The sequence below is a fragment of the Erpetoichthys calabaricus genome, chromosome 3, assembly GCF_900747795.2.
Source record: "Erpetoichthys calabaricus chromosome 3, fErpCal1.3, whole genome shotgun sequence".
Taxonomy (NCBI): Eukaryota; Metazoa; Chordata; class Cladistia; order Polypteriformes; family Polypteridae; genus Erpetoichthys; species Erpetoichthys calabaricus.
The window spans coordinates 187,919,153-187,936,822 of record NC_041396.2 but is presented as its reverse complement, the minus strand read 5'-3'; the positions used below and the strand labels follow the sequence as shown (position 1 = coordinate 187,936,822).

Here is a 17,670-nt window from a genome sequence, read left to right as displayed (position 1 = left end):
TTGCTGAAGCCCAACTATCAGTCAGTACAAAATGACGTTCGCATACGTGTGTTTTTGCGTGTTTCATGTTTCAGTTTTCACAGTGGTAATGCTGCTCTGTCACGGATCTGCACAGATGGCACAGTGGATAAGCTACCATTTAGTAATGGTGAGGTAATAGATTAAAATCCCAAGCCTTCTCTGTATTTAGCACTTTGAGAAGTGAGCTGCTATTATTATAATCATATAACAAAAACATTCATTTGATGGGAGTCTGTAACATCCTGTGTAAATTTATGGTACTTATGAAAGATGTTACTTTTCCTCATACAAGGACAGTCATATCAACATGTCATTTGAACGTTTTTGTTGTTTTTTTTTTAATTCAGTTTTATTCTTGGATAAAAAAATTGTTCAAATGATATGTTGATGTGAATGTCCATGTGCAAGAAAAAGTAACATCCACTACAGATGCTATGGTGTCTGTTTGCTCGACAAGACAGCAAAAAGAAACGACTGAGCTGCGTTTGTGAGTCTGCTTTTATCCCTTCACAAATAACAAATTTACACCGGCTGTTACAGACTCAAATCAAATGCATGTTTTTACTGTATAACAGTAACAATAATAGCAGCTCACTACTCAAAACGATAAATGCGAGGAGGACCTGGGATAGAACCAGCAACCTCTTGATTATGAGGGAGCAGTTCTTACCTCTGCACCAGCCAAGCAGGCGTATCTACTTTGTATTGATTGATAGTTGGGCTTTAGTTTTTACATATTGCCAGTAACCTGTAAATTAAACAATTTTGGTTATATTTTTGAATAAAAGCACACATATTTTGTTATACTTTTTGTGAAAGTGTTTGATATTTGTACTTCTGTCTTCACACGTTATACACTTCACGTCGACATTTTGTCAATTACTACTACAAACATGAAAAAAATTTTAGTTATGTGTTCATTTCTTGTGTCACATTTCCTGTCATCTTACATTTACACAGAACACACATGAAATGTATGTATTCCAAATAATATATTATTTACCCTATACAATTCCAGACACCTTACTCCCAGATAAACAGACTTCAGCTCTGAGAATTTGCGTCTGGCTTGACTTCAGTTGCCTCAGTGGGGGATGAGTGAGCAGGCTGCCTGCTGCCAGTGCTGATTGACACATTTACAAAACAAAGACGCTGATAACGAGGTGTGAGGGAATTCACGAATATTTTCGTAGGCTTCATGGATTCTAGTGTTATGCTTTCTTCAGATTTATTCTGGATACAGAGTCCTTGCATCTCTACAATAGTAGAGTATTACAGACAAAGATAAAACCAAACAAATGTGATGATTAACTGCAAATGCTGAAAAAGGAGATACTTGTAGACAGTTTAAACTGAACCACTTCATATATCAAATAGTGGGGCTGGTGCCATGACAAGGGCATACATAACTGCCTTCTACAACTGAAGCACTCAATGTTAATCTTGATATATTCAATGACTTTCGCAAAAGAATAAACTTCAGAACTATATTAAAAGAAGTTCACTCACCAAAGGATATAAATTGCCAAATATAAATTTTAAAATTACTATAAAATTTACAATAGGTAAATCTGTCCAAATCTTTAATTCTTCATTTCATAGTAAAAGTAGTATTACTCTAAAACTGTTTAATAAAATATACACAGAAACAGGATGCGCTTTGCTTTGACTTGTATTCATATTTTAATTAAAAATGTTAAATACTTGAGTATATAGGAACAATAATGGCGAAGTTATAGAGAAGCTGCAGTTATTAGAAAGGGCTTTATTTTTAAATATTTGTATTAAAAAACTCAGTCTTCATCACCATCTCAATTCAGTTGTGTTTATATGTAACTGTTGCACTTACATTATATACTTGAGTAAATGTTTATTTAAAAAAAAAAAATGATGGAGTATGCTGGCGCACAGGATAAAACATTTTGCCTTTTAGCCTTCTTTAACAGGATAAAACTAGCTATTGTGTGCCCAGCCACAAGTAAATGATTACTCTGAGATCTGTCAATATGTAGAACAAGATGAGAGATAAAAGTCAATTCATCTCCTAAACGTTTACCCATTTCAGATTATTTCCAGATACCTACTTCACAGTTAACTAGTAATGAACAATACAGCTTAGTCATGAAATGTTAATACATTTTCACAGTAAGCAAAAATAACAATTAATGGTGACAAATTAATGACGACCTACAGTGAAGTCTCATTATGCCCACCAATATGCCAAGTAAACAGTGAGTTTATACTATCATGTATATTGCTTATTACCATTATTTCTAAGTTACCATCTCATATTATATATACTGCTGCTCACTATGTACATACTGTATGTCTCCATCATATACATATTATGAGAGAAAACTGGTTAATGTCAAGTCGGTATTTTGTAGACAAAGCACAGTAAAGCAAATATTTAGTGACCTTTCAGTGGTCTGTTGACACAAAACATTGCCTTCGAAGTATATGAATCATTTTAACAGAACAACGTAAATGAGACAATAGAAAGGGAGGTAACAATAACCTTAAAATAATTGAGACAGTAGAAAAAAAATTAGGAGCGCATAAGAAATTGGATTATATAGTGGTATTATGGAGTGGAGTTGAAATACTGATATCAATGTCCAATTAAGTCAACCAAGTAAGCCAACAGTTATTTTATTAAGCACAATATAAAACTAAGAAAGCACAAATTGTTTGTGTACTTGCCTTTGCACATCACCCATACACAGACTGTGGTCTCATTACTGGTTGCATGCTTCAGGCAGTCATTACAGTTTGTAAAATTAGAACAAGGACCTGAGGGGGGGAAAAAAAATTTAAATAAGACATTTAAATTTGAAGAACAGGAAATTCTTTAATGCTAATATTTTAGTTTATCATTTTCTGTTCATAACATTAAGACAGTTTAAAAGGCTAGACAATTTCACAAGTTACTCCAGATATACTTAAGTACAAATCCTTCAAGAAATGTTTTTTTCATTAGAAAAAAGTTACTTTATATTTACTTTTGCTGTTGAGTACATTTGTTTTAATAATTGGGGGTAGGTTTGGTTGTAGGGTCTTGACTTAAATGGTTTTTGACAGGATTGGTCAGAGATCAGGACAATACCACTGATGGGTCACTTATCCTCCAGCTTCCCTCCAACCCTGCCATGGATATCTCAGCAAGCGCAAAGCGGGAACAATCCCTGTATATGGCACTAGTTCAATTCAGCAACAAGGGCATCATAGCTAATCCTGATAGCACTGAACACAAAAAAGAAATGTACAATATTTTACATAAGCATTGGAAAAGTGCTAATTTTTACACTTAAAAATTTTTTATTAAAAATTTATCAACCATATTTGTCAAAATAGCATAAATAATATACATAAACATTTAAGTGACTTGCATAAAAATACAGAGTTAAAATGATTACTGGGCAAAATTTTAAATTAGAGCACAATTCGTTTAGACTGCCACATTGACTCTTATAGTTGCTTGATAATATCAGTACAGCTGTATCTATCTAGAATAATGGCAGCGAGCAGTCCCAAGGTGTTTTGCAAAAAGCCATGCTTTTATGAGCCACTCATTTGTAGAACTGTATTGTTGATATGCATTGTTCAAACACAAACGCACCAAAATCCTGCTTTGCCAGCACAGTTTGACCCAACACAAAATAGCAAAAGTGGTAAATTATGCAACTTTTATGATACTTACAGCCAAACCTCATTTACTCAGTATGAACATTTAGCCTTGGTATTAAATATGTATCCTTCAGAATTTTTAACTATCAAATACATTTGAACATTTTTTTTTAATGTAAACGATTCAAATCCCAATTACTGTTCAAGTGTCAAGCCTACCACCCACATACACACGCTACCTACCCACCCCCCCACTGACCATCACATTTGTGTCCTCATAGCAGTTCAAAAACACCAATGCCAAGTATGCATGGATGTGAGACACTAATTTTTCTATCATCTACAAATTAGAAACATGAAGAGATCTTCAGTTGCAAATGGAAGTTCAGCATTACGTTCAGGATATTAAAGTACATTTATGCTATTTATTTGCTGCATTATATCATTATACACTGGAGACAAAAAATGAGAAGCTTTTATTCTTCATAGGAATAAACATGCAACGCTTTTTATTAATACTTGTATAATAAACTGCACTGTTTATACATTTCCATAGATTGCTTAGTTCTCAATGCCAGCAATGCTCCACCAATTTTGATTCAAATTGCTCTTTCAGCTTGTACGTTCATGTTCATTTTGGTTTTTAACAATTTTGAATTTAAATGGTTAAAATGGTTTAAATAACCATTTAACCATTACTCAATATGAAATAAACAATTTTCAAACTACAGGGTAGGTTTATCTTTCTCAATGTTAATTTATGTAAAAGAAAACTATTTTGAAATTACTTATCCTATTTGGCTCCATTGGTCTGAAAATTGTTAAGGATCTAATTGCGTACAATCACAAAGAATACACACATACACACACATATATATTAATTATATATTAATTAGAACTGCCATTAATTTTTTGTGGCATGAATTCACCAAGGTGCTAGAGTACATCAATATACACCTAAATTCCCAAAGAATGATAGTATTACGCAGTTGTTGTAGATTTGTCGGCCGCACTTCCATAATGCAAATCTCATGTTCCACAACATCACAAAGGTGCTCTTTTGGACTGAGATCTTGTGACTGTGGAAGCCATTTGAATACAGTGAACTTATTGCCATATTCAAGAAACCAGTTTGAGGTGATCTGAGCTTTGTGACAAGGCACATTATTCTGCTGGAAGTAGCTATCAGAAGATGGGTACACTGCTGTTATAAAGGGGTAGCCATGGTCAGCAACAACCACTCAGGTAGTCTGTGGCTTTTAAACAATGCTTAATTGGTACTAAGGAGCCAAGAAAATACCCCGCCCACCATTATATCACCATCATCAGCCTAAATGGTTCTTAGCTGACAGGAAACTGGTGTGGTCTCCTACTGTTGTAGCCATTTGACTTCAAAGCTCAATGTGTTGAGCATTTAGAGATGCTCTTCTGCACACGTTAGTTATAATGAGTGATTATTGGAGTTAAAAACATATTGGAGTTGCTGTTGCCTTTCTATCAACTTGAACCAGTCTGGCCATTCTCGTCTGACATCAACAAGGCATTTTCGCCAAAACAACTGCAGCTCACTGGAGGATTTTTTTTTTTTTTTAAAAACTATAGATTTCCATTATATATGCAAATACTGTACAAGTTAATGCCAGGATACTTTTTTTCTGAAAAACACTATTTTTTTTAAAAAGTATTAACATTATTAATGTACTGTCTATGGTACTCTCACCTCTTTAAAAAAATAAAAATAAAAAATGAAAAATCACTGGCTCCTCTGCAAAAGTGCATTATAAGATTCATTCCAACACATGGCATTTGCAGACATTAATGCTAAATACACCAAACTGGGTGCAACTGCCAGAAGAAAATAAATTGGCTTAATATATGGATTATTTTTTTTCTCTATTGGAATAAAAAAATGCATTGCATTTTATTATATGCATGACAAAATAATTTTTACAGTGCTCAACAAATGTAACGCTTGCAATGTGCCATCAGTAACTGATGGACAGAAATCTGTTTATATATGTGATTGATTTCTTTAAGAGTTAGTAATATTTTCATTTTCTATGTGAATACTGTTATCTGAATGAAAGAAACGTTTTAATTAAAAAAAAAAAAGGGAATGGTCTCCCCTATACTTTCTTGTATACAAGGATAAGGGGATGGCTATTTGAGGAGTAAACCGCAAAACAATGTTATATTATGTACATTAAAGAACCATCAACAACAAATCAAATTAATAAATATATTGAACAAATTATTATAAAAGTAAAGTTGAATAAATTGGTCTCTGCAGCTGCATGAATAAAAGGTAAAGTACTACTTCCAGTTAAAAGAAATAGCCCAAAAGTTGATAGAAATCTACGTTTTGTACCTAATACTTGTATGCAAAATTTGGTTGACCCAAGTGAAAGCGTACTTATGTTATTGTGTTTATATACACGCACGCACGCACGCAGACAGACAATTCCAAAAATTGTATTTTCGGACTCTGGGAGGTCTAAAACGTCGAGATTCATCAAAATCTCAAAATGGAATTTTTAGATGACTTCAATGCTTACCCTATACTTCATATACGAGAAAGTCACGGAGGTCTAAAACGCTGAGATTCATCAAAATCTTGACATCAAATCTTTGGACGACCACAATACTTTCCCTATACTTCATGTTTGAGAAGTAAAAATGCAGAAATTGCACATTACGTCCTGAACAATCAGTAGGGCCAACATTGCCAATGTGCAAGTTTAAGACCGACTTCCTATGTTGGTTTAGTGCTGCTCCACATAGCTATTTGAAGTTTTTTTTTTCAAAAGGAAAGTGCTACAAATCACTTCTGATTCTCTTGCATTTATCGTCTACCTTTAAAGCATTTTGCCACAACAAGAATCCAGTCCAACAAACGCACATATTTTAATACTAGACTATTTAAGGAATCGCATTAATTGAAAAACATGCAGAAAGTTGTAAGCTCCAACAAATAAGGAATACACGCTCATTTCAAGATTTTGCCAGATTATTTGTTTATATGCTTAAGATTTTAAGTATGTAAAATTACTGTTTACCATTCAGTTTAATCAGCCTATTAAATACCACTACATAGAATGGAGCTTTAATGTTATTTAACCTCACACAAAAATGTACTGGGTACTTATTTTTTATTATAGTACCTACAACATGTGTAACAGGTAGGTTAGATATATTTTGTGGCGCAAGGACCGGGACAGAGAGTGTTTTCAGGTCAGTTTCTCTCCTGGACCAATAGAGGGCAGGGCCACGGGTCATGAGCATAGCAGCTCAACCCTGCTGGGGCCCGTGGCCACTGCCGATGGTGCCTGGCCGTTTGCAGGGACCTATTTTGCAGCACTTCCAACACACCCAACTCGTTGGGCACCTTAAGTCCTTCCAGGTGCCCTATAAAAAGGGGCCAGTAACCAGCATTCAATGGCCTAAGTCGACAGGAAAAGTGTGGAGGACTGAAGGTGATGGCGAAAGGACTGTGCTGTCAATGATATTATTTATATATTGTAGGAAGTAGCAGCTGAAAGTTAAAGGTGTGTGTTGAAACCTGTGTCTTGCTTGACTATGTCGGAGTTAGGGCAGCTGTACATAGCCGGGCATCACAGATGGGACCGCCTAGCAGTCATTAGGCAGGAGACCCATATTAAATTATTTTTTATAGGCCAATCCAACAGGATATTGTGAACGCACACAGACACTGCAGCAAGCAGCTCACCTGGAGAACTGCTGAAGGCTCACGGAAGCACCGCTCCTAATCTGGTGGGGGAAGGAGGAGGCCAGGTGAGCCCCGAAAGCAGTGGACTCCCAGACGCGTGCCAGCATTGCGAACACTCGGGTTGGCATACATGCAGAAGAGGCCACCCGGAAGAAACATGTTCTGGGGGATGGGATCCAGGAGGTAAGTGTTGCACCTAGAGCAATGTGTCCTGGGAAGGTTACCCGTCTGTCCCCTATTCACACTTCCTAGAAGGGGATTACCCGGATCCGCTTCTCTGGCCAAAGCACGCCGACCCAAGAAGCGACAGCAAGACAACTTCAGAAGAGACAACCGACGAAGACCAAGGATCTGTGCTTTCTGGAAAACAAAGGTAGGGGGAGGATCGCCTGGAGTCTCATCTCCCCATCAGACCCAATCAAAGGGTAAAGGGGGCGGTGGAGGGACTGGACCATGTGTGTTGGATTCCTGTCGATGACTGGTTACTGACAGAGTAGATAAATGTCCATCCCAAGCCTGAAGAGGACCTGACAAAGCCTCGGCAGGCACAATAGCTCTCAGCCGGCAGGTAAGGACAAACAACATCATCCACTGTTGGCTGAAATGAGTAACCTGCTGTTGGCTGTACGGGTCCTGGAGATTGCTCTCCAACCCATACAGTCTTTGTTACAGGTCATTAGTCTGCTGAGCAAGACACTGGAAAGGTTGGAGATGATGACCAGGGCACCACTGAAGATGATGCAGGAGTGTATGAAGAAACTCAGTGCGGGACTCTCCAGCAATATAGATGTGGCGGTACAAGCAAGTAGTTCCTGTACGGTATATATTACCGGAATTATGAGTGAACTGTTCCCGGATGTGACAGAAGGGAAATGAGTAGCCAGAAGTCTGACAAGAGACATGGGTATAATGACCAATCGTGCTTTAGGCACGGAAATAGCTAAGGCACATATGAGGGGCCAGCTTGTCTGTGGCGGCACCCAGACCGTCCTGCTTCAGACACCACCAACAGTCACCATCAAGTCAAAAGGGGTGCAGACAGCACAGGGCCTTTCTTTATGTCACAGAGAGGCCCAGACTGTCGCTTCATCCCAGAACAAATGGGGGACCTGGAAAAGGAAGACCAGGTCACCAAACACTATAGCATGCGAGCCTGTGTGTTCACGTGTGATGGAAGTCCTATCTCTGTGAGGGTGGAGGGATGACCTGACCTCAGCGGCGTGGGGCTTCACACAACGTTTTCATGCTCACAGGGTGCAGCAATGTTTCAAGTGCCATTGAGTCGGCCACAGGTGGAGATGATGTCCGAGGCTCCATAGACACCTGTAGAGGGCATCGGCGCAGTGCCCCCCCCATCTCCAGTTTGTCTTTGTTTTGTAGGACAGAACCGTGGTCCAGACAAGATCGCTCTCCATTCAGCAAAACAACAGCCCTTATGGGACAGGACGCTTCACCCCACAAGGCTGAGCTGAGGGAGGGGCAGTGAGATTGCCGGCCTTGGTCCATTACCTGGCTGAAACGCCATCTGGATAGAAGGTCAAGGGGAGAGAGCATCTGCAGGGCACTACCTCCTCTGGGAAAATAGAGGACAGCCCTCCGGGACAGCAGTGGCACCAAGGATTCCTGCAAGGCATGCTGGAACTTGGTGTTTGGTACAGCCATGTTGGGTTCCGAGGGGGCTGCCTGGGGGAGCTGCAGAGCCATTCAATGGGTTTTCACCACACCTGGGAGTGATTCCAAGTAATCCTGATGAACCACCTGGAGCACTCCCAGGTGCTGAATAAAAAGGAGCCACCTCACTCCATTCAGGGAGCCAGAGTTGGGAGGAGGTGGACGAAGCTTACTGGGAGAGGAGTGGAGGCGGCAGAGAAAGACAGAAGGAAGAAGAGGACTGTGCATTATGTGCTTTGCGCTTAATGTACTGTATTGAGATGGGAAGCTAAAGAAAAGTGCTCCCCCTGAGAAATAAATGTGTGTTGCATTGGACTTGTGCCTTTGTGCCTGTCTGCGTCTGGACTGGGGAGCTATATGCCCTTGGTATTCCACAATATATATACATAAATAATTAAAACACACACCCCTTTTCTAGCTGACTAAACTACAGATTGTTGTAATAGTAGTATTATTGTGTATAGTATCATATACCATTTCTGGAAGATTTAAAAAGTTAAAACTAGTGTATTTCTGTTAAAGAAGCATCCAGTGGGTTACAGAGAGCTCAGTAATGTTTTAATCTTAAGTGGTCCTATTAGGAGCAATCAACAAACTCATGGAGGCTAGGAATTAGCGGAGCAACTGAAGTTTGAAGCACACAGCACTTAACTGAACACACAGATCTTGCACTGTAGTAGAATAGCTTAATACAAATTTCCCCATTCTGGTTTAATAAAGTTATAATGTAATAAACAACATACAGTATTCTTGTGGTGCACTAATACCATTCATTATTACTCACATTGGTATCATTATAAGCTTTCTCTAAGACTCCAACCAATCCCCCCACTGAAAATGCAGAAAGAAACCACAAGCAGTAATACGTAACAGAAAAACTTCTAGGGAAGGTGCCAATTGCAAATTTTAATTCCATCAAATTATTTAAACATCAAAAGTTGTTAAGCACAGGTACACAAAACCTTACTCAACAACATGACTATTGGCATTGATTATATTTCTGATTAAAGATCGAACTATATGATATCCGCTCAACTTGTATATATTTAAAAAAAAAAAAAAAAAAAAAAAAGAGACACACACACACACACACACACGTATATATACACACACACCATCACAGATCAAGAAATCCGATTCCAAAGCTAATGTTTATTGAGAGAATTCAGCTACTCTATGTCTATTTCGTATGGTTCAACATCCTGAGCAAGCTCTAGCTCTTTCCCCTACAAAGTAGTTATTTCACATATCATTTTTACAATAGAAACTGGGATATGGAGTATATGTTCAAATTTAGGTTTAAAGAACGGGATGCCACATGTACACTACTATACAAGGTAAGAAAGAAATGCACAGATGGGAGTTCCAGCCACACTACCAGTACTTTGAGCATTAAGTACACGGTTGCTTGAAAGACGCATGTGAAAACCACAGCTTTCAGACAAATGCTCTGTGTCCCTCCTGTGAATCACAGGTAGAAACCAAGTGAAAATCAGCCTTGATCGCGAATGCTTGTTAAATAAAGTACATCATTCATTTTTCCCACCTAAGCTACTTTGATCTGCCAAAGGCCAGAAGAAATAATCTCTCTTCCCATTTCCAATATACAAACTGAAGCTCTTCAACTTTTTACATTTGAGAAATTAAATTGAACATACTAAATGTCATACTGTAATGATTACCTAGTACAGTACTTTCTTCTACAAACATAAATACTGATTATAAATATCTATATGTTTCTTCCCAATTAGCTAAAAAGCTGAAATTTGGAAGAATTATACATCTAGGGTATTTGGATATTTCAATATTTAAAAAAATGTTTTTTTGTTGATATCCTCATTAATGCTCTAGCGAGTGAGCCATTCTAATGCACCACATCCCCACAGTGCCGACAGCGATCGTACAGAAAAAACAGGACTGTGGCTTTATGCAAATGAAAGACCTAGGTGTATGTATCTTCCCTGTCCAAGGCTGTTTCCTGCCCTGCGCCCTGCACCCAAGGTAGCCAGGAATTAAAATGTACATATGTAATTTACTGTGGATGTGAAATGCAAGATGCAAATAAAAACACACTAAATCTTTGTGGGGCAACTGTAACAGACGGCAGGAGAAGATGCAGCACAAAACCCCCAATCTGTTTTACAAAAAATGTAAGGTTTCTCTGTATCTTGTGGTAAGCAGAAATTGCTTTAGAAATCAAGGTTAGGAGGAGTATGTAATTATACAAACATAGTTACAAATGGTTTACATTTTGCTTCAGAAAGATAAATGTACTGTACTGCAATATTTGTTTTGAGAGACTGTTTAGGTGCAAGAAACTAAATGCTTCTAATAGGGGTTACACCTTCAGGAAAATTTTGCAGTACTATGAGATATGAAATCTATACTTGGTACAATGATAGCCGACAGATAAGAGCACAAAAGAAAATCGATTACAGGGTTGTGTATCATAAAATATCGTCTGTGTATTGTAAAACCCAGATTTTTGGAGAGAAATTCCTAAAACACCGTACCGTTTTGTGTTTTATTTAGTAGATATTGATGTGAAACTAAAAGGTTTTTATTCATATAAAGACTGTCTAAAAAATTGAAGTGTTTATTACTCACTACTCTTCAGTAATTTGAAGCTCTTTCATTATTTTTAATGTAAATAGAAAAATAGTCGTTATTTTGGCCATGTAATTTAGGCACAATGATGCCAAATACCTCTTCTGACGTAACTGCTGAACCAGGAGAAAAGCATTTGGAAAGTAAAACCATCGTATAGGTTTTGAAGGAGCATAATTTCAAGAAACAAGTATCTATCTGTTTCACCAATGATGATACAGGATTAATCCAAAATTGCATCTAAATGAAACGTATTAAAAAAAAATAAAAATCTGCAAATAATCACAATGTTGCATGTGCACCTGAAGGAACCTGGGGCCTCATGTATAAATGGTGCATACCGCCGTATCATATCGCGATATATAAAAACTAAAACTTGGTGTAAGACACCAGCTACCCAACCCCCTTATGGATGCAAGTTTTCTGTTTGGTTTTGCAAACTGATGGCTAGTGCTGGGCGGTATGACCAAAACTCTATATCACAGTATTTTTCAAAATTATACCGGTTTCACAGTATTGGACGCTTTTTTTTCCCCAGGCATGAGTGGATGTTAACCACATTTCCACTGCAATTACTGGCTAAGAATAACCTATTTCACTGTCATGAAAATTGTACAAAAAATATTTTAATGTGCACACAAGTATTAATACAGGTTTGCATGGCCCCATAAAGTGATAGTTTTCAAGGGGGTGGCACTAATGAAGAGAAGGAATTACATTGCATGACAGATGCAGTCAAAATATACAGCCTTTTTATTGAACAATATTTGCAAACAACTTAAACTAAAATTTTGACAACATACAGTGGATCCAGAAGTATTCACAGCGCATCACTTTTTCCACATTTTGTTATGTTACAGCCTTATTCCAAAATGGATTAAATTCATTTTTTTCCTCAGAATTCTACACACAACACCCCATAATGACAACGTGAAAAAAGTTTACTTGAGGTTTTTGCAAATTTATTAAAAATAAAAAAATTGAGAAAGCACATGTACATAAGTATTCACAGCCTTTGCCATGAAGCTCAAAATCGAGCTCAGGTGCATCCTGTTTGCCCTGATCATCCTTGAGATGTTTCTGCAGCTTAACTGGAGTCCACCTGTGCTAAATTCAGTTGATTGGACATGATTTGGAAAGGCACACACCTGTCTATATAAGGTCCCACAGTTGACAGTTCATGTCAGAACACAAACCAGGCATGAAGTCAAAGGAATTGTCTGTAGAGCTCCGAGACAGGATTGTCTCGAGACACAAATCTGGGGAAGGTTACAGAAAAATTTCTGCTGCTTTGAAGGTCCCAATGAGCACAGTGACTTCCATCATCCATAAGTGGAAGAAGTTTGAAACCACCAGGACTCTTCCAAGAGCTGGCTGGCCATCTAAACTGAGCGATCGGGGGAGAAGGGCCTTAGTCAGGGAGGTGACCAAGAACCCGATGGTCACTCTGTCAGAGCTCCAGAGGTCCTCTGTGGAGAGAGAAGAACCTTCCAGAAGGACAGCCATCTCTGCAGCAATCCACCAATCAGGCCTGTATGGTAGAGTGGCCAGATGGAAGCCACTCCTTAGTAAAAGGCACATGGCAGCCTGGGGTTTGCCAAAAGGCACCTGAAGGACTCTCAGACAATGAGAAAGAAAATTCTCTGGTCTAATGAGACAAAGACTGAACTCCAGGCAACTCCAGGAAACCAGGCACCGCTCATCACCAGGCCAATACCATCCCTACAGTGAAGCATGGTGGTGGCAGCATCATGCTGTGGGGATGTTTTTTAGCGGCAGGGACTGGGAGACTAGTCAGGATAAAGGGAAAGATGACTGCAGCAATGTACAGAGACATCCTGGATGAAAACCTGCTCCAGAGCGCTCTTGACCTCAGACTGGGTCGACGGTTCATCTTTCAACAGGACAACGACCCTAAGCTCACAGCCAAGATATCAAAGGAGTGGCTTCAGGACAACTCTGACTGTCCTTGAGTGGCCCAGCCAGAGCCCAGACTTGAATCTGATTGAACATCTCTGGAGAGATCTTAAAATGGCTGTGCACCGACGCTTCCCATCCAACCTGATGGAGCTTGAGAGGTGCTGCAAAGAGGAATGGGCGAAACTGGCCAAGGATAGGTGTGCCAAGCTTGTGGCATCATATTCAACAAGACTTGAGGCTGTAATTGCTGCCAAAGGTGCATCGACAAAGTATTGAGCAAAGGCTGTGAATACTTATGTACATGTGATTTCTCAGGTTTTTTTAATTTTTAATAAATTTGCAAAAACCTCAAGTCAACTTTTTTCATGTTGTCATTATGGGGTGTTGTGTGTAGAATTCTGAGGAAAAAAATGAATTTAATCCATTTTGGAATAAGGCTGTAACATAAAATGTGGAAAACGTGATGCGCTGTGAATACTTTCCGGATGCACTGTATTTTCAACCATCCAAAGAAGCATTTAGACTTAGTAAAATATCCAGAGGTGCTTGTCAAAAGTTGTATTGCACTGAACAATGTCTTAGAAAAGGAATAAATAGTAAATATTTGTTGTAAACCAACTACACTTTGTTAATGTTAACAATCTCTGTCCACCGACACATTAAAGTGACTTTTTAAACAACTTTACCATCATTAAACTGCATAATATTTAAACTAATAAATAATAACAATAAAATAAATAACAGTGCAACTTCCAGTAATACTACTATTACTTCCAAGACTTCAAGCCCAGGTGCATTACACAGTATTCACCAAATAAAAATAAAACAAAACAAAACAAGTGCAACTTGGTGATGACATCTTTACCAACTGAACCATCATTAAGGCAAACTGCATTAATATGGACCTTGCTTCAAGCTAAGCTATATACATAAATAATAAAACTGCATCTTGCATTTATAATGTGATTTGTGGTATAGCCCTATGGAATCGTATCCGGGAACACAACACAAAGCATTTAATGTGCTACATAACTTATGACGGGGTTTGAGAAAATCTAGTATATTAAATATTCATTTTAAGATGAAGTTTAGTTTCCGATGTTCTACTTAATAACAAAATTACAAAGAATAAAGTCAACATGTCGACTTTAATCTCGACAAACAGTGAGAATAAAGTAGAAATGTCGACTTTATTCTCGTCATAAGCATCAAGATTAAAGTGGAAATGTCGAGAATAAAGTCAACATGTTGTCACACTATTACATAATACCCAGGTACATTACACAGTATTGAAAAAAATACAACTTGGCTTTCAGTATTAACCAGTAGTATAGAAACAGTATTCACACTTTTGAACATAATGGTCCACATCCGACCTTTTAAATCCAAAGTATCTTCAGACAACAGACGTGACTCCTTTTTCCAGCAAATGTTCTTCTGTGTCATCATGTTCAACTTTATCGTCTGCTACAGCTTCAGTTTCAGAATGTTCTCTGTCCATTTTCACCGCGCAATACTTCCACTAACGCATGTACTCCTTTGTATGCTTGCTTAGCAGTGTAGCAGTGAAAAAGAGCCCCGGCGCAACACCTCTGCGGCATGTGTTTAGCGGTGTAGCAGTGAAAAAGGTCCTCCTTAAACAGTTTCCTGCTGCGCCACGTTCCAAATGTTGTTTAGGCAATTTAAACCGGTGTTGCGGTATAAGAAAAATCCATATCATAACAAAAATAAAAACAATTTTTGGTATGAACCAGTATACTGCCCAGCACTACTGGTGGCACCCAATGTAAAAGCAGTGCTATGGTTCCTCTATGGTTTCTCTTTATTTATTTTTTAAAAAGATTCACATCCCTAATGCAGCTTTATCAAATACACAAATTAACCGCATATTGTTTATAAATTTAAGGTATCTGAATTTAAATCAGCCTGTAACCATAAAATGGTGCATGGAATGGCCAAACTATTCCAAATACCATAGCTGCTTTAGCATTGTTACTCTCAGTGCACCAGTATTTTAACCCAGTGTATCCAAGTGTGGAATCACAGCTGTACAGCAGCTGATCAGAAAGAGGATTATCAGGATACAGCATCTAGCACACGCTGCCTCAGCCATGCACACAGTCTGTTTGAACTCGTCCCATATGGAAAAAATGCTTCAAAGCCGTTTCTGTAGGAACCTTGTGGTTCAGAAACAGTTTCATCCCAAGAGCTATAAACACACTCAATCAGTCCATCAAGTGCTCCCGGTAGAACTGTTTGTACTTAGAATTACAATTACCTCACTGTAAACTTGCACTACAGTTGTAACATTGCACAATGTTAGCCACTTATGCTTTCATATTGCATAATTTTCAAAGTTTTTTTATCGTGTTATTTTTGTTGTTATTTTATCATCTTATAGGAAAATAAGTATATGGAAGTTTTGCATATTGAATCTCTTTGCACCATACAATAACAATAAAGGAATTCAATTCAATAGAAGAGAGCGCCGAATATTTACAGATGATGACGACTGCTTTCTAAGTCGATTTAGATTTCCAAGAGCTATGTTCTTGGAGCTCCTGCAATCATTTATAAAGTATGTATATTACATTATATAGATACATTTTTTTACTTTATTTAAATAATGTATACTGTTAATAATAAAACGTGTGGACATGGTGGTGTAGCACTAGTGATAAGCAGGTGCCCAATCCAGAGATTGTTTCTGCCTCGCACTGGATGCTTGCTGGGACTTGCGCCCCTCTGGAAAGACGGATGGATGGAATAATTAAACATGTATTACAAAGATACTTCAATGTTCCTTAAACGTTCTGAAAAAAAAAAATCGGTGTTCTAAACTTATAGATGGCTTGACATTTATTAAAGACCTTATTGTGTAGCAATTGGTTACTTGGAGAAAGAAAAGGAAGGAGAGGAATTGGGGTTTAGTACGTTTGAAAGAGACAGTACTGCTGCAATTCATCGAGGGTAGTTTACATCCCAGCAAGCATCTCTCAGGAGGCAAGAACAATTGCTGGCTGGGGTGCCAGCTCATCGCTACCACTGCGCCACCGTGTCCCCATGTTTAATGCATGTTCTAATTAATTTTGTCATGAACATGATATAAAGTATACATCTTAGTATTTAAAATTGTTCAGAGAGATGTAATATCATGAATGTAATGTATTCTGTGTCCTGTCAGCGTAAGAGAAAGCCCATTTAGGAAGTATGTACTGGTTCACACATGTACAGCACATAGAAACATTAACACTAGAATTAACAGAGCCTACGAAAAAACTCGTAGATCCAGCCCACCTTAAATCCGTTCACACCTCTCCGCCAGCGTCTTTTGTCCTCTAAATGTGCCGATAAAGACAAGCTGCCAGCCGCCGGCTATTCCATCCCCCCACCGACTTAGAACGTGCACGAACTTCTCCCAGCTCATGCCTTCATTGATTATCTGGGAGTGAAGTGGAGTTTTAGAGTGCAAATAATAGATCGTTATTTGGAACACATGCATTTCATGTGTGTTCCGTTTCTACAGTAATCTGTGTAAACACATTGTTAAAACAGAAACGTTTTCATATTTTAGTCATAAATGTTACAAAATGTAGGCATAAACTATAGAATATGTAAAGCCCGAGTTCCAAATAAACACTTTCACAAAAGTTTCAAGGATGATAAAACAGTTTCCGTGGCGTAGCGCGCTAAGATTTGCTTCTCAGAGCGCAGCAGCTTTGTCGTGTCTCACAGACCTGAGTTCGATTCCCCACTGGGGATAAAGTGTTACTTTTTTTTTTTCTTTTTAACCTCAAACAGACATAAAATTTATAAATTGGTATGCACACACACACACACACACACACACACACACACACACACACACACACACACACACACAGGAGCTCCAGGCTTGCAAGGGAGAGAGAGAGAGAGAGAGAGAGATCGAGCGAGCGAGGGAGCGAGGGAGGGACACATAAGGTAGAGAAGGCTTGTTTTTGTTTTCAGTTCTATTTACAGTGATCGGTTCGTAGCCTGCATTGTTGCAGTGTTACTTTTCTTGGTGATTTATTAAATTACGGATTTTTCAAATGTTAATTTTTTTCCCCTGTGCT

At 38.3% G+C, this 17,670-nt stretch overlaps 1 protein-coding gene across 1 annotated transcript in view; it reads right to left on the bottom strand.

The window, feature by feature from the left end:
* The window catches only part of cd164 (CD164 molecule, sialomucin), a 71,896-nt gene that overhangs the window by 30,995 nt on the left and 23,231 nt on the right, over positions 1-17,670 (bottom strand). Inside the window, exon 2 of the mRNA XM_028797608.2 lies at positions 2,725-2,814. Coding sequence (XP_028653441.1) covers positions 2,725-2,814 — 90 coding nt within the window. The remainder of the gene's footprint in view (positions 1-2,724; positions 2,815-17,670) is intronic.